General features: G+C 39.8%; 1 protein-coding gene across 1 annotated transcript in view; it reads left to right on the top strand.

Annotated features, from left to right (window-relative positions):
- The window catches only part of ARSB (arylsulfatase B), a 167,527-nt gene that overhangs the window by 76,148 nt on the left and 64,149 nt on the right, over positions 1 to 27,230 (top strand). The window contains exons 5-6 of the mRNA XM_032847855.1: positions 5,063 to 5,306; positions 26,987 to 27,057. Coding sequence (XP_032703746.1) covers positions 5,063 to 5,306; positions 26,987 to 27,057 — 315 coding nt within the window. The remainder of the gene's footprint in view (positions 1 to 5,062; positions 5,307 to 26,986; positions 27,058 to 27,230) is intronic.

A 27,230-nucleotide genomic window follows, 5' to 3' on the forward strand; every position in this document is an offset into this window, starting at 1 on the left:
GATCGTATCTCTTTTTCTACTCACTTCATGAGAGAGAGAGCCTAGTCTGTCTTCTTGGCTGCCATTTCGCCAAAGCTGGGTGGTCCTTGGCACAAGGTGAGCCCTCCCCAAAGATTTGTTTAAGGGCTGAGTGAGGACTTTCTTCCTGTCCAGGACCGAGTTCCTTGAAATGCTCTCTAACAATCCCCTTTGACTTCAGTGTGACTGATCAAGGGCCAGATTGGACAAACAATTCTGGTATTGTGTGTTTGATTTGCTTAAATCCTCATGGGGACCGGGACCCACCCCTGACCCCTGCAATGTCCTGTTAAATAAGCAGGACCTGTGTATGGAACAGTTTCCTAAAAGTTAAGGTCATGGAGGGACTGGGTGAAGGCTCAGAAAACACCATCCCATAATCAAAGTAAATTTTTAGTGCCTTCAGTCTCAATTTTTGGTAGCCTTTTTTCCATTTGTTTATTGTTCCTTACCCACAGCCTCCCTCACCCAATTCTTAAGCCCTTCTCGTTGGTGTGCCCTGTGCTAGGTCCTTGTATTTGTTCTTGGGAGGTAGAGTTCCCTGGGAAGATGAACCCATGAACAACTAGTTAACAATATACAGAAATAAGTTTGATATACAGAGAGACTATCTAGGCAGGGTAGCAGTGCAGGGCAGGGTGGGGGGAGGGGCAGTAAGTGAAAAGTTAACAGAAGTGACATTTATCCTAAGAATTAAAATTTAAGTCAGGCAGGAAAGAAGATGGAGAGCATTTCAGGCAAAGGAGCCAACACGTACAAAGGCAAAGTCATCATGAAAGGGCAGGACATATCCTAATGACAGGGCAAAGTTAGTTCTACACGAATGAAGCACTGGGCATTTTTTTAAAAGATTTTATTCTTAAGTAATCTCTACACCCAATGTGGGGCTTGAACCCACAACCTCAAGATCAAGAGTCGCACTCTCTACTGACTGAGCCAGCCAGGTGCCCCAGCACAAGGCACTTTTTATGGAGGGGCAGGTGTTGATGCCCGATAAATACGTAGTTAGTAAGTAGGTTTACCTAATCCTCTAGGTGACTTCTAAGACATATATATTAACCCTCCAATTTGCATTTAGTTAAAAATTAAAAAAAAAAAACTGGTCTAAAAAAATCAACCATCAGCAAGCAGGTCATCTTTTTTCTTTAGAGAAGGAGGCATCTTGGTATTTGAAATCATATTGTCTACCCATCTGTCACACTTACATTCTGGCCCTGTTCAGAGCCAAGTCCAGGCACTGGGGCAAGACTTTCGGCGCCTTTCTTGCTTTTTCTTTCAGGATCCCTGAGTCAGAGTGAGGAGGATGTATTGGGTAAGCCTGGGTGAGGAAGCAATGAGATAGAAACACACACTGATGTTCATGGCCGCCTTACATGGCCAAGTCACAGCCTTACCCTGTTGGGAGTAGTCCTAAGAATTAATGTTATTGTTGTGGTTCCATCCTAACTTCTATCAGCTGGATGAGGATGAGGCTTCATTGTCATACACTTTATACATTTGCTTAGATCATCGACCAACCAATGTTTTTATATCACTTTTTGACAGCTATTTTTGTTCAGGAAGGAATAATGAAGTGCGATTCACCATCTGTATATGACAACATTTGTTTTATTTTGACATTTCTTTTCTAGACAGCAAAATGTTTATAATTAAGTTTTCCCTCTGCCAGAAACATTGCTGAAAAGCTATTTCCCTGAAAAAAAAAATTCAGAGCTTCCTTTACTAGTTGGAGTCCTCTTATTTTGATTTGGAGGGTTTTTTTCATCAAGAAGTCAGTCAGGAAATGAAACAAGAAAATTTTCTCATGAAAATTAATTCTTAGCAAGAACACAAGTAAACTTTTGCCCAGAAGAAAATTAGGAGAGCAAGTGAAAAGAAACATGTTTGAAATGGGGATGCTTCTGTCATCTTTTCAAATTTTAATTTGTCAGATTGAACAGTCTAGGAAACCATCCTGAATGAGCTTGTTGTATTCTTGCTGCTACTGGGATCAGTTTTCTGTCCAATTTCTTGAACTACCCAGGAGACTGTGCCAGAATTGATGCACGGCACCGTATTTCCTAAGAGCCCAACTGTGGATCCCACCGCTCTGTGGTTGAGTGGCGGCCGTCAGGCAGGCACCCGCTGTGTAGACAGAGACCCCTGGCAAAGCCAAACTGCCCTCTTCATGGCACTGGTTGTGCCGTCAGCGCTGGGACAGGGGAGTCCAAGAGAAGTCGTGGTGTGCCCGTTGACAGTGCTTTCTCTGCGGGGTGCTCTTGAGAACGTTACTGATGACAGAGGACAGAATCCCTTCTCACTGCTAATGGGAAAAGCAGCCCAGTGAGCTAGTGGCAGAAACAGTCCCGCTCACTGCAAGGGCACCCTCCCCTTGTAAGATGCGGAAACACCCCCAGCTCTGACGGTAGCCACAGTGGCCACCTTTTCTTTCCAGCACAGTCTGTTTTCCTTTTGGACTGGTACCTGATGGGCTGCTCCCAGAGTCAGATAGCAGACCCATATCGCCACATTTCCTCCACCGCTGTCATCTCGTGATTTTGTATCGAGCATGAGCAAGTATATGGAACTGAACGAGACATTGTAGAGTATCTCAAAGGAGCGCATCTGTTTAAAATGGAGGGCAAGGGCACCTTCCATAAGCCCTGGACCAGTATCGTTTATAGCAGTCTAGATAATAGAGCAAGATAATCGTGCTGGCTTAGCCATTCTTGACCTCACTGCAGAGTGTAAACATTTCTTTCCAGTGTCCTTTGGTGTAATTTGAACAGCAGCTCCTTTTAAGTTTTGAAAGGTTGGCTCTGGGTGATGGATACTCTGTGAAGTATACAGAGTACAGAGGAAGCCCCTCTGTCAAAGTTGGTGGCCTTTTGTTTTGAATACACGGGTTTGCTCTTGTAAAGTTGAAAGTGTAGTTAGTAAACTGACTTGGGGGCCATCTGGGTGGCTCAATCATTAAGTGTCTGCCTTCGGCTCAGGTCATGATCCCAGGGTTCTGAGATCGAGCCCTGCATCGGGCTCCCTGCTCAACAGGGAGCCTGCTTCTCCCTCTCCCACTCCCCCTGCTTGTGTTCCCTCTCTCGCTATGTCTCCCTCTGTCAAATAAATAAATAAAATCTTAAAAGTAAACAAACAAACAACTGACTTGGGTGACTGGGCCTTGACTTTTTGTCAAGAAGAGATATAAGGTTTAAGGAAAGGTTCTTATAAGTCTGTGATGGCAAGTGGTGAGACAGATTGTCACCCACCCGTGTGCTGAAGAATTGTTACCTTCACGTAACCTAGCTCCACTCTTCTCCCTCCCTTCATGAAGCACAGAGAAGAACCAGGCACCTCGTGGGCTAAGGATCTGAACAGAAGCCTCCTTGGCAGGAGAGCCTTGAATTTCTTACCCACCAGACACAAAGGTTCCTCTAAAGTGAATTATCATCACCTTGAAATAGCATCACCTTCTGCTGTATCAAAAGGAGAGTAAACCCTTTGCTGAGACTGTGGCTTATGGTTTTCATAGGGGAGGGAAGTATTCCATGACCTGTAGGTGTAAAACACGACACCCTGGGGGCTGAAGGCACGTGGGAAGTCACGCAAACGTTGTTCAAATGCGAGCTTTGCCACTTAATAGCTATTTGGACTTTTAAAAACTTCTTCTTTTTTTTCTAACAACGAAGTGCTTATGATACTAGACTGAGTTATAAATATTAGCTACCACTTACTGAGCACTAAGGGTATCCCAGGTACCCAGCCAAGCAATGATCGTGAACAGTGTCATTTCATTTTCATCACAATACCTGAGCTGAGAATTCCTATCTCCACATTGAACAAAAGGAAACTGGGGCAGCGTATTGCCGTGGGCCATGCCATGCGCCTAGTGTATGGTTGGCAATCAGGCTTCAATTCCAGGTCTCTCAGACTTCAAATTCTGGGAGAGATAATGTAAACTTGAAGTGGTGCCTGGTGCATAGTAGGTGCTTACGAAATGCCAGTGCATTCTCTTTCCATGTGTTTCCTGTGGCGTTGGTCTTGATTTCTGCGTTGGATTTTTTAACGTACAATGTTCTACAGACATTAGGTCTGTCCTACTGCCCTCCTGTGGTTCATTTGAATAACAGTGATTGAGGGGGAGATTTAATTGAGGTGTAATATGTATGCAAATAAGCATTCTTTCAAATGCGTCTGTGGAGTCCCCTAAGTGTATGGATACTTTTGGAGATAACCCATGATTCTATAACCTCAGTATATAAGAAATACCACTTTTTCCCCCCTACAGTCCAACTTAATTGTTAACTGAGTTCCCCCGCAGCTGGTAAGATGCTTAATTTCAGTCACTTTTGTAACTTCTCCTCGGGGTTCAACTTCAGTTGTCTTGGAAGAGAACCTTTCTCTTCCCTGGCACAGTGCATCAGATGAAGCTTTGTCTTGCCATCCTGTCAAGAAGGGAGGAATTTTTCTGGCAGTTATTTTTTCCACCCAACTGCTGTGTTTACAAGAAACATCTAGCCCACTGGAGACATGTTCAACTTTCACACTTAAGAAAGAGTTCAAATCACCAGGGAGGAGAAGTTTAATTTAGTTACCACTGTAAAGGTTAGAAAGTTTTTCCTGGTGAGTAAAATTAAAAGGTCCCTGCTCATCAGGAGCTTTAACTCACTCAGTGCAATATCACTTGCGGTTTCTTTTTGTGGACCGGGAGGGGCTCGGAGTACCTGGCTTCTTTCTCCTGTGTTACATGAAATTGCACACGTATATTCGCAACCTAGTCATTGATTATTAGTACAGGGCTCTTCCCCAAGCAGAGCTCTGTTTTTCAGAGATCCTGTCTGAGGGGATTCGAAGGTCTCACATCAGATTGGTGCCATGCTGCCCTCTGATTATGTCTATGTAATGGACGGAGTGTCGGGCGGGAGAGGGGAGGTTGGGACAGGAGCCAGTAAGGAGGGGGCATCTTTTTTAGTTCTTAAGCACCATATGGTGCTTAAGCAACATAGAAGTCTTCTGTTCTTAAATGTGTCTCGCATCGTCCTCATGCAAAGACCTAATTGTGTTTCAGATAACGGAGGACAGACTTTGGCAGGGGGCAATAATTGGCCCCTCCGAGGAAGAAAATGGAGCCTGTGGGAAGGAGGCATCCGAGGGGTGGGCTTTGTGGCAAGCCCGTTGCTGAAACAGAAGGGTATAAAGAACCGGGAGCTCATCCACATTTCTGACTGGCTGCCGACACTCGTGACCCTGGCGGGGGGAAGCACCAATGGCACCAAACCTCTGGATGGCTTCAATGTGTGGAAAACCATCAGGTACCTGCTCATCTTCTCTTTTTTTCCCTGTCAGGGCAGAAAGTGGAAGAAGAGCCTGACAGGATTGAGGGGAACACGATAGCTTTTGTATGAAAATAATTTGGCTTACAAACAAATTATTTTTTTTAATGGAAATGTCTTTAGAAATATTGTAATTATATATATTTAACTCCTGGATTTGAGATTGTGGCCCTGTGTTTTACGTGAAGAAGATAGTCTTCTGCTGCTCACCCTCTACAGGTGTTTTTTTTTAAGCAGAGAATCTTCCCAAAGGGGTAGTATAGGGTATTGTTTGCTTCCTGCGGGGGGTCGGGGACCCTCCCTGTCATCTGCTAGGAGAATGGAGGACCACGCAAGGGATAGAGCTACAATGTGAGCCAGGGAGTATCTAGTGAGCACCCATTTTGAACCACCCCTGTTTTAGGGGTGGAGGAAGTAGAAGTAAGTAAGACAGGAAGATCCTGGCTTTCATGGAGCTTATATTCTAGTAGAGCCGGGTTGGAGGGTACGGGTAGGGGGCGGGGGAGAAGAAATAAATAAGTAAACACATAAATAAACAAGATGACTTCTGGTAGCAATAAACGCTATGAAGGCAATAAAACAGCATATTGTGCTAGAGGGAGCGGGCAGAAGTGCACTTAGGAGCAGTAAGAGTAAGAGAAGTACACTAGGGAGCAGAAGCCAGACTCAGCCTCAGGTATGGTGGCAGTCCTCTTCCTGCTTAGCCGCCATGGTATAGAAAAATAGCACCCAAGGTGGGGACATACACACCTTCAAGGGTACAGGAAGAAAACTGCAAGTTATATTTTAATTTATTTTACCTTTGCTTAACAATATGTTTTATAAGGTAAATAATATATTAGAAGATTAGTACCTGTATCCAATTTAGAAATAAATGTACATATATTGGAGGTTTTTGTTTTTACTGATAGAATAGCAGTTGTCTAGTGCAATAGTATTTAATCTTGGTTTGGTGTTATAGAGGGAGAAAAAGTGGCTGACTGACTAGTCCCTAGGGGCCAGGAGGGGACAACCTCCTCATGCTCTCTCCACTCCACATGCCTCATCTCAAAACTAGTAAGGTTTCTTTTTTTTTTTTTTTTAAGATTTTATTTATTTATTTGACAGAGGGAGAGAGAGATCACAAGTAGGCAGAGAGGCAGGCAGAGAGAGAGGAGGAAGCAGGCTCTCTGCTGAGTAGAGAGCCTGACGTGGGGCTCGATCCCAGGACCCTGAGATCATGACCTGTGCTGAAGGCAGAGGCTTAACCCACTGAGCCACCCAGGCACCCGTCAAAACTAGTAAGGTTTCTATTCTTAGGAAATATGCAGTGAAGGAGGAATTAAGGGTCATGATAGCATGTTTACATCTCCTCAAATGGTTCAGAAAAAATTGAGTCTATGTATTTCAATTTATATTTCAAGACATACACACAGTGTGTATCTTTGTGTCTGTGTGTGTATACAGAGAGAAAAAATACAAACCGAGTCAAATATTAACAATAAGATAATCTGGGTAGAGGGCATAGGTGTCGTTTTACTATTTCTTATTTTTGTAACTTTCCTTAAATTTGATATTATTGCCAAATAAAATTTTAAAAAAATAAGTGACTGGCCACACAACGGCCCATCTTTCCACAAAGCCAACTGACAGGAGTCAAGTAGTTGATGTCTTCCTTAAAGTGTTCTCTCTTCAAATTGCTAGTCTACTCTGTCCCCAAATCCCAACCCAGACCCACTTCATTCATTTATGTTAGCTACCTGGTCTGTGTAGACATTTAGGTTTCTAATCCACAGTGCACAGTCTGGATATACCATCATTTAACCAATCCCAAGTGCTAGATTTACTGGTTACCTCTAAACTTTATATTATCAAATTTTATGTAAGTGATAGTATTAAAATAATAGGGTTTGGGGTGCCTGGGTGGCTCAGATGGTTAAATGTCTTAGTTCATCTCAGCTCAGGTCTTGATCTCAGGGTCGTAAGTTCAAGCGCTGCACTGGGCTCTACCCTGGCCAGGGAGTCTCCTTAAAAATAAAAATAAAGAGGCACCTACGTGTTCAGTGGGTTAAAGCCTCTGCCTTCGGGTCAGGTCATGATCTCGGGGCCCTGGGATCGAGCCCCAAGTCGGGATCTCTGCTCAGCGGGGAGCCTGCTTCCTCCCTCTCTCTCTGCCTGCCTCTCTGCCTACTTGTGATCTCTGTTTATCAAATAAATAAATAAAAATCTTAGAAAAATAAAAATAAAAACACAAATAAAAATAAATAGTAGGGTTTGACATAAGATTGCTTTATGCAAAGGAAGTTTGATAGCTATTAAAGTTTTAACACTGAAGTTTAAAATTTCCTGTGAGCTTAGGAGCGGATGAAAGGAGCTTTCGGCAGGGCTGTTCAGCCTCTCACAAGCATGGAGTCTGTTCGTTCCTTTGTAATGAATCTCATCCAGGAGGTGAGACAGAGGAAGGTCTTCACTTCCTGTAGACCCAGGGGAAAATCTGATTTGATTAGCTTTGTATCCTTTTTCTTTCAATGATTCTGCAACTCAAAATTCCCAAGTTTTCTTTAGAGAATTTACCAAATTTAAAAGATCTTTCCTCAAAAAGCAAAATTTGAAGCATCAGGAAGCTCCTTCTTTTCCTTTTCCTACTCTCCAACTATTATCTCAGTCCTTCTTATAAATCATTCTATTTGGGGGGGCGGGGGAGCTAACCAGCCCCAAATTGTCTCCTCCTGTTCTTGCCTGAGAAGTTGGTTTTTCAGTTGAGATTTGATGACCAGTTTATGATTTGCCATTTAAAGAGAGCTCAGCCATAACCACGTCATTGAACAGCTAAGACAAGAAATAAACAAGTTTTTCTCTCATTACTTGTTTTGAAAGTTTATACTCATTATTTGCTCATTCATACAAGATGATATTTTTCTTTTTCTTTAAAATATTTCTGCCCCTATTTGTGATCTAAATGGGAGATGTACACATGTGTTCCGTGGTCACTCAATTTTAATTTAATTTCCTTGAATGTCAGTAATATATACTCACTGAGGTTAATTGGCAAAGTACCGGCAATAAAAAAATCACCCAAATGTTACCTGGAAACATGCTACCATAAACATGTGTCATATTTCCTTCAAGTTTTTCTTCCTGGCATTTTTTTACTACCTTTTTCCCTCACTTAACACATCATCACTTTTGATCATGTCATTCAAGAAACTCGTTGCAAACATTATTTCAGTGACTGCATATTCTGTCTGAATACTACTGACATACTTACTGACATACTTAATCATTCCCTTAATATAGATGGTTGATTTTTATTTCTATATCATTAACACCAGAGTAAAGAATTTCTTCATAAAATCTCTGTCTATATTTTGGATTTTCCCCCCTAGATAGAAATTATTGAAAATTAAATTATTAAACTAGAGAATGACTTCTACATATTGACTTATTTTTTTTTAATGTCACAGTTTTATTGGATACATTTTTAGTGTTTTGTTTTTTTTTTGTTGCTGTGGAACGCAGACCTTCAAAAAGTCTGCCTGATTTTGGAGAGTGAAGAAGATAGGTGTCAAGTTAAATCTGAGGTCGATTTTGTTAAAATGTCTCTATATTTCATCATTCGATGGTGAGGCAACAAGTAGCAACCAGAGATGTCTGTTCAAGGGACATGTTGGGTGATTTGTGTTCTGTCATCCAGTGAAACCCATTACCTCACACTTTTCTCTCCTCTGACTGACTTACAACTGGCGAATTCATAATGTGAGGAAAAATGATATAGCTTAACTTCATTTTTCTAGCTCTATTGAGATATAAATGACATAAAACATTTTGTAAATTTAAGATGTACATCATAATCATTTGATACACATATATCCAGGGAAGTGGTCCCCCCAATAAGGTTAGTTAACTGGTTGGTCACCTCTCATAGTTACCATTTTTATGTGTGCGGGGAGAACATTTAAGATCTCCTCTCTTAATAACTTTCAAGTATATAATACCATATTGTTAACTATAGTCAGCATGCTGTACATTAGACCTTCAGAACCCACTCACCTTATAGCTGGAAGTCTGTACCTGTTGACCAACATCTCCCCATTTCCCCTACCCTGCAGGCCCTGGCAACAATGATTCTGCTCTCTGTTTCTAAGAGTTCCAGCTCCACCCACTTTTGTTTTTTAGATTCAGCATATGTGAGATATCTTACACCATTTAGAGATGATCATTTTGAAAGCATTTGACAGACATTATAACATTGTGTTCCAAGAAAGTACCAATGTACTCTTACTCCACTGGTATATGAGAATTCTCATCTCCTTCACAGATTTTCCTTATATAGCTTTTAAAAACGTCTTTGTTAAATATCATAGGCAAAATCATCTCATTTTAACGTGAATTTTTTTGGTTATTAAAGAAATTAGTTTTTATATGTTTTATATTTCATTTGTATTTTCTCTTTTGAAAATGTTTGTGACTTTTCTACATTGATTTAATGAAGTTTGTGTTTTCTTGCTGAAATCAGTTTCTTTTTTGCTTTTTTGGTCAGAAGACTTTTTCTCAGCCTGAAATACACTAAGTATTTTCTTCAAAGTGTGGTGCTTTGATTTTCTTCCATATAGTTCTTGAACTGTTGAGAGATGTGTGTAATGTGAGGTCAATATCTAATATCTATTTCTCCAGGTTTTTTATTCATAGACCTCTTTGAGACTCTGAGAGCTGTGAATTTACACAAGAAAAGTACCTAAACATATGCACAAAAGTTGGGAAAGAATTTTTTTGATATTCAACACTGATAATACATTCTTTTCTATGTGACTACACATAGAAAAATATGAGAAACATTCTTTATATACCTGTCTCATAAATTTTTTCAAAGAAAATCTGTTACCTTTTTTTTTAAGTTTATATATTTTTTTTTTTTTTTTTTAGTAATCTCTATACCCAGTGTGGGGCTCAAACTCAAAACCCCAGGATCAAGACTTAGATGCTCTTTGGACTGAGCCAGCCAGACACCCCTCTCTCATTAATTTTTAATGCAAAGACTAATACCTACTTTATGATAAGAAGGAAATAAAACAAAAATTTCCAAGCAAAGCCAAACTTGAACTTCAATTTCAGCTAATCACTAATTGCATTGTGAAAGCTGTTGCAGTTTCACTTAAAGAAGCAGGAGAAAGTTTTGAGTGGTTTTTATATGACAATGTATGAGTCATGCTTGACATCCAGTTTTGATTTTGGTTTTGTTTTGTTTTGGTGGCAAAAGTGTTGTAAAATCCTGGCTTGCAAAAGTACACCATAGCAAATGGAGTCAAAACTTTGTAGTTCACTTTGCCAAATAAGGGTAGGCTTAAGTTGAGAAATAGTTGCATTCAGTTGGAATTACTTCTTCTGTCCCTGGCTCGCTGAGGCTGTTATCTTTGGCAAAGTCTAAGTCTTTGATGTTTGTCTACATCACCAAATTTTGGATGATATATTCACATTTCAGTCTTAAGATTATATTGATTATGAGTAACCTTTAAAAGTTTGGCATGTTTGCTTCTGCCTACAAAGAAATTGGAAAAAGTTTGGGCACCCTTGATTACAGATTGGGGAAAGTCTCTCTTCAGTGTTAGAAGGATAGTGAACTCCCAGCGACCCATCTTTTATAGAACAGGAGCTCCCTATTCTTGAGCAGCATATGTAATACTGACTACAGGGCTTTAGCCAAGAGATATGGCCAAAAATATTGTCCAAGTATGCTAAACCATGAGAGAGTGGGCTTTCCTTTTCTGTTTGAAAAAAAAGTAAAATGGCTGCCCATAGTTTAATTAAGCATTTTAAGACTTTACTCTGGAAATCCAGCACATTTCTATTCAGTAAGTGAAGAACTATTCTCCTTCAGTTCCTCTTTCTTGATGAAAGACCCTGAAAAATGACTCACCCCCTCTGGCCTTGAAGTTGATGCTTCTCCCAGCATTAGGCAGGCCATCATTCGTTCTGAGTGGCGAAACCTTTGGCGCCCATGACTGCTGACAGAGAAAGCATCCAGTCACATTGACATCTGGAGCTTCTTTCTCCAAAACATCGAAAACAAATGGACAGCCAAATGTCAGAGACACTTGATCTGTGCCCAGGGTTCTGGAACTTTCTTCCGGTCAGGTATTTACTTGGAATGCCAGTTTCAAGATAATACTAATTTTTGAAAATTTCAAAAGGGTCTCCTGAAACAGGAATCCCACTGATAGAGTTGGCTGTTTCGTGAGCATCAGAGGTTTCACTAGTGGTATCGTTATCAGTTCCTCTTAGACCTGCTTCCAAATATTAAAATTTTAGAAGAACTGGCCGTTCTGGAGAGAGTGACGTTGTTTGCAACAGGAGCTCCTTCAACTGCTTCAGTTTTTCTTCTGTTTCCAACCACAGTGCATGTTTTCATCTGTAGAGACATAGCTTCTCCAGGTTCTTTCCAGTTCTGTATAGTTTTTTCTGCCTTTCAACATGGTAAGCAGCCTGTAGGTTGCATTAAGACATTTCAAATGATCAATATCTCACAATGTTTTTTCTCTTGCTTTTTTTAAACTTATTTTATATTTTATTATACTTATGTAAACAAAAACAGAACCCCCTAATCATAATGGTAGGTACCTTTTTTCTTTCTTATGGGAAACTCTTCTTGATGTTATAACATGACAATAGTGACAAGCAAATATTATCTGATGATGTAAAATATTTTAAAAACTTAATAACTTAAAAACTTAAAACTTGGGGCACCTGGGTAGCTCAATTGGTTAAGCATCTGCCTTTGGCTCAGGTCATGATTTCAGGGTCCTGGAATCCAGCCCTGCATTGGTCTCCTTGCTTAGTGGGGAGCCTGCTTCTCCCTTTACCTCCCCCTCTGCCCCTTGTGCCCACACTCTCTCTCAAATAAATACATAAAAGCTAACAGCAATAACAACCCACTGTGGTTTCAATTTTGAGAGGAAAACTGAAGGGAAAATACCATGAAGGCCAGTGAAACATAATGGTCAATGAGCCAAAGGTCAACAACCTCTGAACTAAGATGATACTTCAAGTATTACCAAAACAACCCAGACTGATTATTGAAAAATTATTGAATAATATTTACATCATTATTATTATTATTATTATTGAATGTTTCTATTTTCACTGACTTTAGTACCACTTTAATTGTATTTTAAGTTCTTATTACTCCTGTCTTCTGTCTTGGTGCTCTCTGGTTTAGTCCGCTGACTTAGCTGTTCTCATGTTAACACTTCACTGTTGTAATGTGTAATCTGTTGTAATATACATTTTAGAGTATGTTTAAATACCTGGAAGAAATTAGTTATCCACGTCTCCATTCTGTTTTCTTTACAAAATTTTCTTGACTAGTCCCACTTTTTAAATTTCTTTCTGGGCTCTAGAATTATTTTGTTAAATTTAAAAAAAAAAAAGAGCTTTTTATATACTAGGTTGAATGAAATTAAACCTGGAAAATTAAATTTGGGAAGAATGGAGATATCAGTCTTTTTTTTTTTTTTAAGATTTTATTTATTTATTTACAGACAGCGATCACAAGTAGGCAGAGAGGCAGGCAGAGAGAGGAGGGGGAGGTAGGCTCCCTGCTGAGCAGAGAGCCCGATGCGATGCGGGGCTCAATCCCAGGACCCTGAAATCATGACCTGAGCCGAAGGCAGAGGCTTTAACCCACTGAGCCACCTAGGCGCCCCTTCCTTTTTTTTGTTTTAAGCATTATTTTTTCCTCTGTATTTCATGTTGGATAGATTCTATTGCTGTGCCTGCAATTTTTTTTTCCTCAATACCTAATCTTCCATTAATTCTCTTCAGTCTATTTTTCATCTCACCCTTTGTAGGTTTTCATTTCTAGAGTTTCATTTGGGTTTTTTTTATATCCTCCATGTCTCTAGGTAACTTTATGATCATACAGAATATAGTCGAAATAACTTTTTTGTCATTGTTAAAGATTTTCTTATTTATTCACTTGAGAGAGAGAGCACACGAGAGAGAGCGAGAGCATATGAGCATGAGTGATGTGGTGGGGCGTGTGTGGGGAGGGGCAGAGGGAGGGAAAGGGAAAAGCAGGCTCCCCACTGAGTAGTGAAGCTGACATGGGGCTCGATTCCAGGACCCCAGGATCATGTCCTGAGCTGAAGGCAGATGCTTAACCAACTGAGCCCTCCAGGCGCCCCTAAAATAACTTTTAATGACTCCTGCTAATTCCAGCATCCATGTCAGTTCTGGGTTGGCTATGACTGAATGATTATTCTCTTTACTATGGGTCATGCTTCCATGACTTGTAATCTTTGATTTGATGCACATAGACATTGTGCATTTGACCTTGTTAGGTGCTAGATATTTATGTCTTGTTCTAAATCTTGCTTCGTTCTGAGATGTAGTTACTTAGAAACTTAGTTTGATTCTTCTGGTTGTTGCATTGTAATTTATTAGGCAGGTCCAGACCTGTGCTCAGTCTAGGGCTATTTTTTCTTCACTACTGAGTCAGAACCTCCCCAGTAATCTACCCAGTGTCCTGCGAATCTGGCTGGAGGGAGCACGTGCTGGTCCCAAGTCTGTATGAACGCTGGGCACTGTTCCCTTTCATCTTTTCACATGGTTCTTTCCTCAGTTTGAGGTAGTTCCCTCAAGAACATCTGATCAGTGCTCAGCTAAATACTTTAAGGGCCCCTCTGAGAATCTCTTTCTGGGCAGCTTTCTCTTCTCTGCTACTCTGTCCTATGAATTTGAGATCCCTTGGTCTCTCTGGACCCTCAGCTCTGCCTCCTGAACTCAGGCAGTCCACTGGGCTGTGCCTCAATTCCCATTCTCTGCACCAGGGTCTGGAAAGTCTCTCAAGGTGACTTTAAGCTGTGTTTAATGGTAGGATTCACCTCCTTTGTTTCCTACCCCTCAGAGATCGCTGTCCTTTGCCTGAGAGTCCCTGTTTTGAAAACTGTTACTCCATACATTCTGTCTGTTTTTCTTTAGGTTGTTTTAGGTAGGAGGTTATGCCCACCCTGCATGCTAGTCCATCTTAGCTGGAGGCAGAAATAGTCAAAGAAAATTTTATCGTGTCTTTACTTTCTTGATCAATATTTTTCAGCTTTTTTCCACTTTTAAGTGCTTGTTAATTTAATCTAGGATCATAGACCCAGCTTTCTTTTTTTTTTTTTTTTTAAGATTTTATTTATTTATTTGACAGAGAGAGATCACAAGTAGACAGAGAGGCAGGCAGAGAGAGAGAGGGAAGCAGGCTCCCTGCTGAGCAGAAAGCCCAATGCTGGGCTTGATCCCAGGACCCTGGGATCATGACCTGAACCGAAGGCAGCAGCTCAACCCACTGAGCCACCCAGGCGCCCTAGACCCAGCTTTCTGAAACAGAATATTATAAATCTTTTAACTCTTCTTTTCAAAAAGTTTTTTCTTCTGTATTCAACTTTGTAATTGCACATAGAGAAGTTAGGTATGTTGATCTGTAAGCTTAATTGTCTTTAACGTTACCAACACTTCTTTTACTATGTAGCTTTGCCGTCCTTCAGTTCTTAATTTCAATAAATCTTTTGGTTGGTTGCTTTATATTTTAAAGCAATTTTCAGTAGAGGTACATAAATGATGAGGGTGTTTTGTTTTGTTTTTAAGATTATATTTATTTGAGAGAGAGTGAGGGTCCTGGGGAGGAGCAGAGGGAGAGGGACAAGCAGCCCCCATGCTAAGCCCGAGCCTGATGTGGGACTCAATCTCAGGGTCCTGAGATCGTGACCTGAGCCGAAACCAAGAGTCAGATGCTTAACTGCCTGAGTCACCCAGGCATGAGGGTTTTGGTTTTTTTTTTATCTTTCCATATGAAATATCTGTTACCTTCAAACATAAATAATAATCTGACAATTCTTGCCAAATCTCTTCTCCTCAAGATTCTGTTCAATTGCTTTATTGTCTTCTGGTAAGTACCATTACAGTAAGAGTTTGCCTGCAAACTCAAAGAAAACTGAGATTCTAATCTTGGTATCTGACAAGGTAGAATTTATGTCAAAATTAGTGGTAGATATAACAGTGGGGATGGTGCAAATGATTTCTTCTTTGACCTAAGTGTTTAGAAGTGTGTTAATTTATAAATACATTGGGTTTTCTGTAGTTATTGATTTTTAGTTCAGTTCCATGTGGTCGGAGGACATACTTTATATTATTGAGTCCTTTTGAATTTGACCTTGGCTCTACATATGATCTTTGTTGTTGTCTCTGCCCCTGAACTTGAAAAGAATGCGTTTCTATAGTTGTTAGGTATACTGTTAGGCTTTTCTTAGTGATCCAGTCAGAAAATATTTTGTTTTGGTAGATGAGTTGATGTATATTGCTATGACTGGTATTTTTATCCCTACCTTTGTTGTATCGTTTTATGCTATACTTACTCTTATCTTTGACCTTTGATTTTTTAGTTCTTTTAATATTTAGAATGATTTGTGTGCTTTTCTAGTGTTCCCCTTTATCCTAATATCTTTTTTTTTTAAAGATTTTATTTATTTATTTGACACAGAGAGAGAGAGATCACAAGTAGGCAGAGAGGCAGGCAGAGAGAGGGGGAAGCAGGCTCCCTGCTGAGCAGAGAGCCTGATGCGGGGCTCGTTCCAGGACCCCAAGATTATGACCCAAGCTGAAGGCAGAGATTTTAACCCACTGAGCCACCCAGGCGCCCTATCCTAATATCTTTACACATTGTCCCTGATTTATGATTTTGACTTTGTGAGGGTGCAAAAGTGATACGCATTCAGTAGAAACCATACATCAAAGTCTGACTTTTGATCTTTTTCCAGTGTAGTAATATGCGGTATGATCTCTCTTGTGATGCTGCAGCAAGCCGCAGCTCCTAGTCCGCCCTGTGATCATGAGGGTTAACAAGCAATATGTTAACAACTGTTCTATTTTTTACTTGCAGTACAGTATTTATTAAATTATATGAGATATTTAACACTTTATTATAAGATAGGCTTGTGGTAGATGATCTGCCCTAATCTGAGGCTAATATGAGTGTTCTGAGCACATTTGAGATGGGCTAGGCTATGGTGTTTCATAGGTTGGGTATATTAAATGAATTTTCACTATATTATATTTTCAATTTAAAGTGGGTTTATTGGAGGATCTGTATATAATTCTCTTAGCCCTCCTTTTTTTTTTTTAAAGATTTTATTTATTTATTTGACAGACAGACATCACAAGCAGGCAGAGAGGCGGGCAGAGAGAGAGGAGGAAGCAGGCTCCCCGCTGAGCAGAGAGCCCGATGCGGGGCTCGATCCCAGGACCCTGGGATCATGACCTGAGCCGAAGGCAGAGGCTTTAACCCACTGAGCCACCCAGGCGCCCCTTAGCCCTCCTTTTCTACTTAGGTTATACTATTTGGTTTGTGAGCTTCCAATGGCATCTTTGACTCCTACTTATTACCAATAAGGAAATTAAGTAGTGTATTTAACTCAACGCTTTTGCGTGTCTCTTCCAGTCTTATTCTTAGTTGTATGATTTCTACCTGGTCAGAACATATAATATATAGAATACTGTTCTTCTGTCCTTATTCACAATTTTATTTTGTTCTTAGATCTACATAAATATATTCCATGCTAACCACTTCTGAATTTCTAAAATATTCTCAATTATTTCTTAGTTGGAAGAATTAATTCTTTAAAAGATTTCTCAGGATTCTTTGAATTCTTGACTATTTATTAAAGCTTTTTCTACAACATAATTGAAAACAGTTCAACTGATATGAAATCCTTGTCTCAGACTTTCTTTCCTTGAATTTCTTAAAAATATTACCCCACTTTTATTTGCTTTTTATGATGCTGTTGATACATTTAATGTCAACATGATTTGATTTGATTTTTTTTCAAGTAACTTCATCTTTTTGCCTGGAGGCTCAGAAGATTTTTATTATTATTGTGATTTAAAGCCTAAGACTTTTACTAGCTCTGTCTTGAAGGGAACCCTGTAAATTCTTAGATATACAGTGAGTTCTTTCAATCTGTTCATTCAGATCTTTTATTTCAGAGACTTTTGAACTATAGTTTTAAATACTGTATTTCACTGTTGTGTTTCTTTTTCAGGGACTGCAATTATAAATATTACTGAATCTTACTTACATGTCTTTTATTTTTGTTTCTCTCTGATCCTTTTTCTTTATTCCGAATTATCTTCTCTCTTTTCATTTTTATTCCCTATATGCCTCATATACTTTCAGTTATATATACTGGGATATATATACATACTATCCCTTCATTACTGAGATTTTTGTCTTTTCTTTTAGTTTCTTAGTTCAGTGTCAGAGTTTAAAATTTTTTGATTCATGGGTTTTTTTTTATATTGGCAATTGCTGATTTAACTGTGTTTAATTCATGTTGAAATAGCATGTAACAGTTTCCTTCTGCATTGTGGCGCTTTTTTTTCTTTTTTCTTTCTTTCTTTCTTTCTTTCTCTCTCTCTCTCTTTTTTTTTTTTTTTTGACATAATGGGGGCAGTGTTTTCATTTGCCAAAAGTTTTGAATTCTCATCTCCTATTTTTTAAACTCCTATGGTAACTTTATTTAGATGCTTTTGTTGTTCACATTTTCATATGTCAGCTTTTCCTGGACCTGTAATAGCAGGCAGTCTAAGGGTGTGGGCTTTTGAGAGTATAATTTAGTTCTTAGTTCAAGAATACCTTCTTCTACTGCTGTAGCAAAGTGCACTTTTTAAAATAAACGTTGCCCTTTTCTGGTCTGCCTTCTTGTGATTCGGTGATACTAGGTTGTGTCAGTAGGACCCTGATCTTTGCCTTTTCCTTTTTTCCCTTTACCATTCACTTTCCACAAGACACCTGTTCCTCAACTGCTCCTGTCAGATTGCTACCGCCTGAGACCATCACTCTTGTCCTGCACACTGTCCAAGCCCTCCCCTTGGACTCCCCGGGGGCCAGTCCTCTGATCCACTTGGTGTCGACCTGTATCTCAGTCTTCTATCCCTGGGGTTTAATTTACCAGGTGCAGTCTGAGCCCTTCCCCTCTTGTGCCCCCTCATGCTCTTTTGCATGACGCCAGCCTGACTCTGCCCTGGTTGACACTCGCACTGACTCTTCAGGTCTCAGATGATTATTTCCTCACAACCTCCCAGGGTTTAAACACGTTCTGTCTCCCACTTATGTTGTAGGCTTAGGCGAGAGAGAGAGAGAGAGAGAGAGAGATAAGCAGGCTTCTCACTGAGCAAGGAGCCTGATGTGGGGCTCGATCCCAGGACCTTGGGATCATGACCTGAGCCAAAGGCAGACACTTAACTGACTAAGCCACCCAGGCACCCCAATTTTCTTTCCTTTTCCATATGGTTTCTAAGGAGAATATGTAGAGAGATTAAAATTTAGATGACCACCATTTTTTTGTGGAAATCTGGAAAGTCACATGTTCTTAGACTCTTCTCCAGTTTAAGAAAAACAGCCCTAGGGTGTTACATGCAACTGATGAATCACTACATTCTATCCCTGAAACTAATAATACAGTGTATATTAGCTAAATTGAATTTAAATAAAAAATTTAAAAAAAAACAGCCGTAGGAACTATAAAGAAGCATTATAAGTATGGTTGACGAAATAAGGATGGTAGAGAATTCTAAACAGTAGCCCAGCATTCAAAGACTGCCATCTGAATAGGCATGTGTTTTTAAGTCAAAGAAAAATATTTAAGGAATGATGTATTATTTTTTTTATTCTCTACTTTACCAACCTTTTTTATAAAACAGCTTCTACCCTGGGGCACCTGGGTGGCTCAGTCAGTGAAGTGTCTGCCTTTAGCTCAGGTCATGATCTTGGGGATACTGGGATTGAGTCCCGCATCGGGCTCCCTACTCAGTGGGAGTCTGCCTCTCCCTCTGCCTCTGCCCCTTCTCTACCGCTTGTGCTCTCTCTCTCTCTCTCTCTCTCTCAAATAAATGTCTTTAAAAAAAAGAGAGAGAGAGAGCTTCTACCCTAAGTCCACAATATGTAGTGCTCTAAGGGTTGGTTCAGATTTGGGGGTTTTTTTTGTTTGTTTTTTTGTTTTTTGGTTAGGTGACTTCCCATGCAAGGATACTACATGTTATGCCTCGTTTCTTCTGTTTCCTCTTGTGTAGTCTAGTGTTTGCTGCCTGGGTGGACATAGGGAGGGATGTAGTTGGGAGTGAAGGAAGAAAAACCTGATGGGCTAGTTCTGAAGACAGCTCTTAGGAGATCATTGACCCTTTTTTCTTTAGGGCAACCTCAGAGTCCCATAGCTAGAAGTAGACAAAGTGAATCTGTCTTTTTTCCGTTTTCTTTGGGATCAGGTTTTATTCTTATGGTAGAATCCAAAAATATGTTGTTAATCTCTTCAACATTGGCATTAGTGAAAATCCCCTGGAGACTTTGGCATCTGGTCTTCTCTTTAGTTTCCAGCGCTCTTGCCAGTTTTCATCTTTTTGTAATTCTTCATGGGTATTATCATAGAAATCGGAAGAAAGGCATATTAGGCCCTGCTAGTTTGCCCTGATACTAACCCAGAAGTCCTACCAATTATTTTTCAGTAATGAATAGGAAAAGACTATCCTTAGGGGAGTGATTCAGTTATTCTTAATATTACTTATTTCTTAAGTAGCCCACTTTAAAAATTTAATAAGATTTCTTAATAAAAATATCCATGAAAATAATCTCTCCATATATAACTCTATGTCAAATGAATTTAAGTTATATATTTCCTCACCAAATTTAGTCAAAATCTTATAATTTCCATGCCTAAACTCTTTATTCATGGTTATGTTTGCATGTTAAAATGGCTTTTCAAGGAGCATGAGATTTACGGAAACCTTATATCACCTGGACCCACATAACAAGGAAAAGAAGCCCCACCAGGAATTTCACTGGTACCACTGACCCTTGAACAACACAGGTTTGAACTGTCTGGGTCCACTTATACATGGATTTTTTAATACAAATACGGTGTAGTACAGTAAATGTATTTCCTTATGGTTTTCTTTATTTTTTAAAAGATTTTATTTATTTATTTGACAGAGAGAGATCACAAGTAGGCAGAGAGGCAGACAGAGAGAGAGGAGGAAGCAGGCTCCCTGCCGAGCAGAGAGCCCGATGCGGGGCTCGATCCCAAGACCCTGAGATCATGACCTGAGCCAAAGGCAGAGGCTTAACCCACTGAGGCACCCAGGCACCCCTCCTTATGATTTTCATAATGGCATTTCTTCTTTTCTAGTTCACATGATTGTAAGAACACAGTATATAAACACATAACATTAAAAATACAGGTTAATCCACTTTATGTTATCAGTAAGGGTTCTGATCAGTAGTAAGCTACTAATTGTTAGTTTTGGGGGGAGTCCAAACTTGTACATGGATTTTTGATTGCCCAGGGGGTCAGCACCCCTAACCCTTACATTGTTGGAGGGTCAATTGTATAATGGCTAAAAAATGTGAACTCTGTGGTTAGATCTGGTTCAAATCTTATCTTCCCCATTTATTGTTTGTGTGATCTTGGGCAAGTTACTTAACAGTTGCAACCGTCAGTTCCCTCCTGTGTAAAAAGTAACTACCTACCTCATAGGCACTTAGGTGAGGGTTTAATGAAGAGTATGTATAAAACACCCAGCACAGTGCCTGGAACACAGTCATGACTCAGTAGCTTGAGATGAAGATAGTAACAATGATGACATTGCTCACGAAGAGATGACAGGATGGACATTACTCTGGGTGTGTCTTGAATTTTTTAAAAATTATTTTTATCAACATATAATGTATTATTTGCCCCAGGGGTACAGGTCTGTGCATTGTCAGGCTTACACACTTCATAGCACTCACCATATTGTTGTGAATTTTTCAATCAGTAACTTTTTTTTTTTTTTTTCAAAATTTCTTCTCAGAAAATATCATCATGGCTATTTCTGTTCTAAAAATTTGATACTGCTTTTTAGGGTGTGTCTTTTATGACAGATGGCCAGCAGCTCATGGTAAAATGAGTATGGGATATAAAAGCATTTCATTTATTTATGGGAAATATTTTATTGCCCCACCCTTCAACTAGTTGGAAAATGAAAGTCAAAAACTGGAAACTCTATTTATAAATGGACAGGGCTGTGATCTCAGTGTCTGAAACTGTAGACTTTGAGAAAATATTTATAGCATATTGGAAACTAGTTACTGATCGGTGTCTTCTTGCCCTATTATTTTTAAAGCTAATCCAGAGAATATGAAATTTGAGGTCAATTAAAATTGAATACTAAAATGTCATCAAAGATAATTAACTTGGGGATGCCTGGGTGGCTCAGTGGGTTAAACGTCTGCCTTCGACTCTGTTCATGATCCCGGTGTCCTGGGTTCGAGCCCCACACTCCCCCTGCTTATGCTCACTCATTCTCTCTCTCTGATGAATAAATAAGTAAAATCTTTTTTAAAAAGATAATTAACTGTATACCATTTTATACAAGTTTGTAAGAGAAGAAGATGGAGAAAAGGATTCTGTCTCTTGTTAATAGAGGCATTTGAAGTTAGTAGAGATATTTGGTAATGGAGCCTTAAAGATAAGCTGAATGAATGGAAATGTAGGACATTCAAGGAGAAACTGAGGCCATGGTTGCATCTTGCTAAGACAATTTTAAATAGTGGTTAGAAGTGAGGAATTCACGAGTCAGTCTGAAACTCTGCCCGAGTTTCAAAGCCAATTCCATCCCCTGTTCAACCACATGATCTTGTAAGTCACTTAACTGGTTTGTGCTTATGTTATATCTGTGTCACAGTGTCAAAGATTCAATATGATAATATGGGTAAAGCATTTAAAATGATACGTGACACATAATAAATGCTCATTAATGCCTGGCCAAAACAAAGAAACCCCCAGATCACTCTAGTGTAGTTGTTATGGACAAGGATGAAACCTGCCCATTTCACGGGTTTAGAGATGGTTTTCTGTCCTTAGTGGTCAATGTGAACAACATGTTGTAGTTCTTTTTCTTTACGTAATTATTTGCCTATTCACTGCCATTGTCATTCATGTAAGCTGGGTGGCTAGTGAGCATTGTGCAGTAAGGATCCTTGAACAGTCCCATAGTTGCCTACCTTAAGAAGCTTATTGGAGGGGCGCTTCTGTAGCCCAGTCGTTAAGCATCTGCCTTCGGTTCAGGTCATGATCCCAGGGTCCTGGGATCGAGCCCCACATCTGGCTCCCTGCTAGGCCGGAAGCCTGCTTCTCTCTCTCCCACTCCCCCTGCTTGTATTCCTTCTCTTGCTGTCTCTCTCTCTCTGCAAAATAAATAAATAAGATTTTTTAAAAAGAAAGAAAGAGAAGAAAGAAACTAATTAGAGAACACTGCTTTGTTCCTATCACTCTGGAGCCTGAACATTTGCCATAGTGAAAACCCATGCTACCTTGTGGTAATAAAACGAGGTCATTGCATTAACTTGTATCATTGTTGGAAAATCATTTCCCATGAACATCATCTGTCATTATTCAGAGATTTAAATGCCACAAATGGAATCCACAGTCTAACAAAGATAGTGTTGCTTGTACAGCAAACTATACCATATCTGAAAAATAGGGGAAAATCCCTGGATAACAGATGACACTGTATCTTTTTTATATGCAGTTCATGGTGAGTAGACTGTGTGACTTAGCTATATTTGACACTGACACATTTCTAAAATGAGACTCTCACATGGGAGGGAATATTGTAACATGTCTTAGAAATTAAAGTTATAACTACACCAGTATATTTCATGAGGGGAATTCTTGCCAGCAAGAAGAATGGATGGGAATATTAATGTCTCCTTGTATCTACATATTATTCTTTTTAAAAAAAAAAGATTTTATTTATTTATTTGACAGAGAGAGATCACAAGTAAGCAGAGAGGCAGGCAGAGAGAGAGGGGGAAGCAGGCTCCCAGCTGAGCAGAGAGCCCGACGTGGGGCTCGATCCCAGGACCCTGGGATCATGACCTGAGCCGAAGGCAGAGACTTTAACCCACTGAGCCACCCAGGCGCCCCTCTACGTATTATTCTTATATCTGTGTCTCAGGTTATAGTCTTGTAATTGTGGTTATGTTATTTCCATGTCTGTAGAATGAGGATCCACATTTTGCAATAAAAGTTGTTCTTGTTTTTAAGCTGTCGGCTTATTCAGCACATATTCTATACCAAACTTTATGTCGGTGTGCTTTATGTACACTGCCTCATTTAATTCTCCTAACAATTCTGGAGAATTGGATACTTTTATCCACATTCTGCTGGTGAAGAAGAAAGGCTTTGGTTATATAAACTTGTGGACTTGAGATGCAGACCCTGAAAGCCTGTGCCATTAAAGACAGTGCAGGACTGCATGTGAGAGAGTGAGGCCTTTAGAACTGGTTGGGAGGAAGACCATAAATTACCAAAAGAGTTGAGTGTCCACTTTCTAGTACTTTCGTTGTATGGAAATATGACTTGGGAACAGTATAATGTACAAGTAATCATGAAATGCTGCAGTATTGGTAGCATTACCTATAAATGCATAGATATGTATAGAGGATAGAAGCTAACACCTGGTATAATATAGCAATAATGAGTCCCATAAGCATTTATGGGTTTGATGAAGCCACTGTTTATTTGTAAGATTATGATCACACAGTTGATGTTGCTGAAAACTGTCATGAACAAGCAAAGCGTTTTTTTTTTTTTCCCCATCTCACTTCAGTGCAAGAAGAAATTGTATCATGCAAAAAGAGATATGTTCAAAGTATTTATATCCCTATACAGGGGCAAGTTAAAGGGACTGATTGTAGGAAGTTATCAATGGTTCTCTTACGATACTTTCCGAGGAACTAGGACTTCCTTCCAAGGGGAAGCCATTATCATTATACATGGACTCATTACCTAAGTGTACTAGGAGCTAGTCACCCATCTTTTCCTCTCTAGAAGAAAACAAAGAATTTAGAACATATAATCAAATGTGTTGACTTCACAGAACAAGGCTCAGGATTAGTGATTCTCACCCTGAGCTGTGTGTTAGAATCAGCTGCATATGTGACAAAGGTATCAAGATAATTCAATTGGGAAAGCATAATCTTCTCAATAAATGGTACTGGAATAAGTGGATATCCAATGCAAAAGAATGAAATTGGATCCCTACCTCACAGCACACACAAAAATTAACTTAAAATGGACCAGAGACCTCAGGAATCTGGGTAGCTCAGTTAGTTGGGCAGTCGACTCTTGGTTTCACTAAGCCCCATGTCAGGCTCCATGCTCAGTGGGAAGTCTACTTCAGGATTCTTTCTGTCCCTCACCCCTCCCCCTGTTTGCTCTCTTTCTCTAAAATAAATAAAAAAATAAGTAATTCTTTTTTTTTTTTAAGACTATTTATTTATTTGACAGAGAGAGAGATCACAAGTAGGAAGAGAGGCAGGCAGAGGGAGAGGACAAAGCAGGCTCCCTGCTGAACAGAGAGCCTGATGCAGGCCTTGATCCCAGGACCCTGAGATCATGACCTGAGCCGAAGGCAGAGGCTTAACCCACTGAGCCACCCAGGCACCCCTCAAGTTACTTTAGAATTTTAACCTGCAAATTTTACTTAGCTAAACCTATATTTCATTAGTAGTATTAACTTCTTCTGAACAATGTGAAAACTTCATAGAATGCACTCATTCTGATTTCCCCTCCTGACTTATTTGCTATTATTATCATCCAGATTTCATCTCTATTTGCATTAAACCCACAAATTAGACCCCATCCACATCATCAACATCCTGTTTGGATTTTCTCACATTCACCATTTTGTTTGCTAATCATCCCTTCTTGCTTCAGAGCTTCTGGAATCAAATCCTAGTTCCTGTCAAATTGGACTCGTTGGCAGTCTTCATTACAATCAGATAATTGCCTCAAGAAGAAAATGAGAAGAGTCCTGGGAAATATGCCCCCTCTCCCCAACAGTGCTGCGTCCTGTGCCCCCAGGACTAGGGGCATCCCTGTGGATTTCCTCCCACTCTCTAATTAGGGTATTTTATGGAGTAGAGAAGAGCAAAGAAATCTGAAAGCATACAAAAGTTAAATACATTCAGTTTGAAGAGCTGTCATGTTTTTCTGCGATCATAGTCTTCCTACCTTTTTTGCTATTAGAATTATCTTTATTTGGGGGGTGCCTGGGTAGCTAAGTTGGTTAAGCATCTGACTCTTGATTTTGGACCAGTTCGCGATCTCAGGGTTGTGAGACCAAGCCCTGAGTCTGCCTCTACTGGGTGTGGAGCCTGTTTAAGATTCTTGCTCTCCCTCTCCTTCTGTGTGCTGCCCACCCACACTTAAAAAAAAAAAAAATCTTTATTTTGTAATATAATGGTGATGGTAGTTGAAGTTTGGGGTTTTTTAAAATCAATTTTGTTTTAAAATTTTTTTCTTGGCGAATACAGCATGGCCAATCACAACCCAGATTTTTTGAAATTTTCTGGACTTGAAATTCCAAGCCACTGCTGTAGACAGCTACCTGTGATTTTGAGGTGTGAATATTGGGTCACCTGAAAACATGTCCTCGTGGTTACATCAGGGACCTCAGTGGTTTTTCAGGTGTATACAAATCCTACAGTGTTAACAGTACTTTGCAACCTTTTATTAGGTTATCAAGCCGTCCTTAGTACTCTCCCAACAACTAAAATTATTTTTTACATAAGGCTGAGTCTATACTAGCAAAATGTCCTGGGTACATCATGTACCCCACATACATTTGGTGATGGTAATGTTCCCAGTTTTTTTTGAAGATTTTATTTATTTGAGAGAGAGAGAATGAGCAGGAGGGAGAGGGAGTGAGAAACTAAAGGATACTCCACACTGAGCACAGAGCCCAATGCGGGCCTGGATCCCATGACCTCAAGATCATGACCTGAGCCAAAACCAAGAGTCGGACGCTTAACCAACTGAGCCACCCAGGAGGTGCCCTAATGCTCCCAATTTTTTCAGAACACCATTTTGAGAGTCACATGATCTAATATTTGGCCAATAACTTTGTCTGCCTTCCTCATATCATAAGGGGTTGGACTGTGATCCCCAAGTTTCTTTTCACCACTAACATAGGTTGTGACTGTAGTATTGATGCCACTGTCCTGGTAGATGTTCTTTCCTCATCTCCCTGTGAACAGTCAATGTAAAGTGTACACAGAATGACTTGACTTCTCATTTCCCCCTTTCTTTAAAAATTTTTTAAAGGTTTTATTTATTTGACACAGAGAGAGAGCACAAGTAGGCAGAGAGGTAGGCAGAGGGAGAAGGAGTAGCAGGCTCCCCACTGGGCAGGGAACCTGATGTGGGGCTTGATCCCAGGAACCTGAGATCATGACCCAAGCCAAAGGCAAATGCTTAACTGACTGAGCCATCCAGGTGCCCCTCTCATTTCTGCTTTGTAAAGAATGATCATGTATAAATACAGCCACAACGTGTATTGCAAAGGGTCACAGTTAAGAGTATCATTTAATTGTCATATGCTTGACACTGGCCATCTTATTAGATGTTTAGTCATTACTATAATGTAGACAAATAATAATGAGTTAAAGATGCACCAACTACAGACTTTAGAGATCTCTGAATTCATGACAAAGTTGTTAATCGGCAAGCTTGTTATTTCCTGTAAGTACAAGGGAAGGAAGTATTAAAAGTCATCGTCTTAATTTGAGAGAGGAAATTAATGTTTCCTAAAAAATTCTCTTCTAGCGAAGGAAGCCCATCCCCCAGAATGGAGCTGCTGCATAATATCGACCCAAACTTTGTGGATATTTCACCATGTGAGTACCTCATTTATTGCTACTAAACTTAATCGCTTTAGCTCGCGAAGACATTTTATTGCCTAGTGTGTCCCCAGCCTCACTTAATCCTTTTCTAGGATCCTTTTCCTGAGTTTCCGCTCAGGACAAACAGTTCTGCATAATACCAGTTCTGCTGACCTCACTGTCGCTTT

This window comes from Lontra canadensis, unplaced genomic scaffold (genome assembly GCF_010015895.1).
Source record: "Lontra canadensis isolate GAN:19392208 unplaced genomic scaffold, GSC_riverotter_1.0 scaffold4, whole genome shotgun sequence".
Lineage (NCBI taxonomy): Eukaryota > Metazoa > Chordata > Mammalia > Carnivora > Mustelidae > Lontra > Lontra canadensis.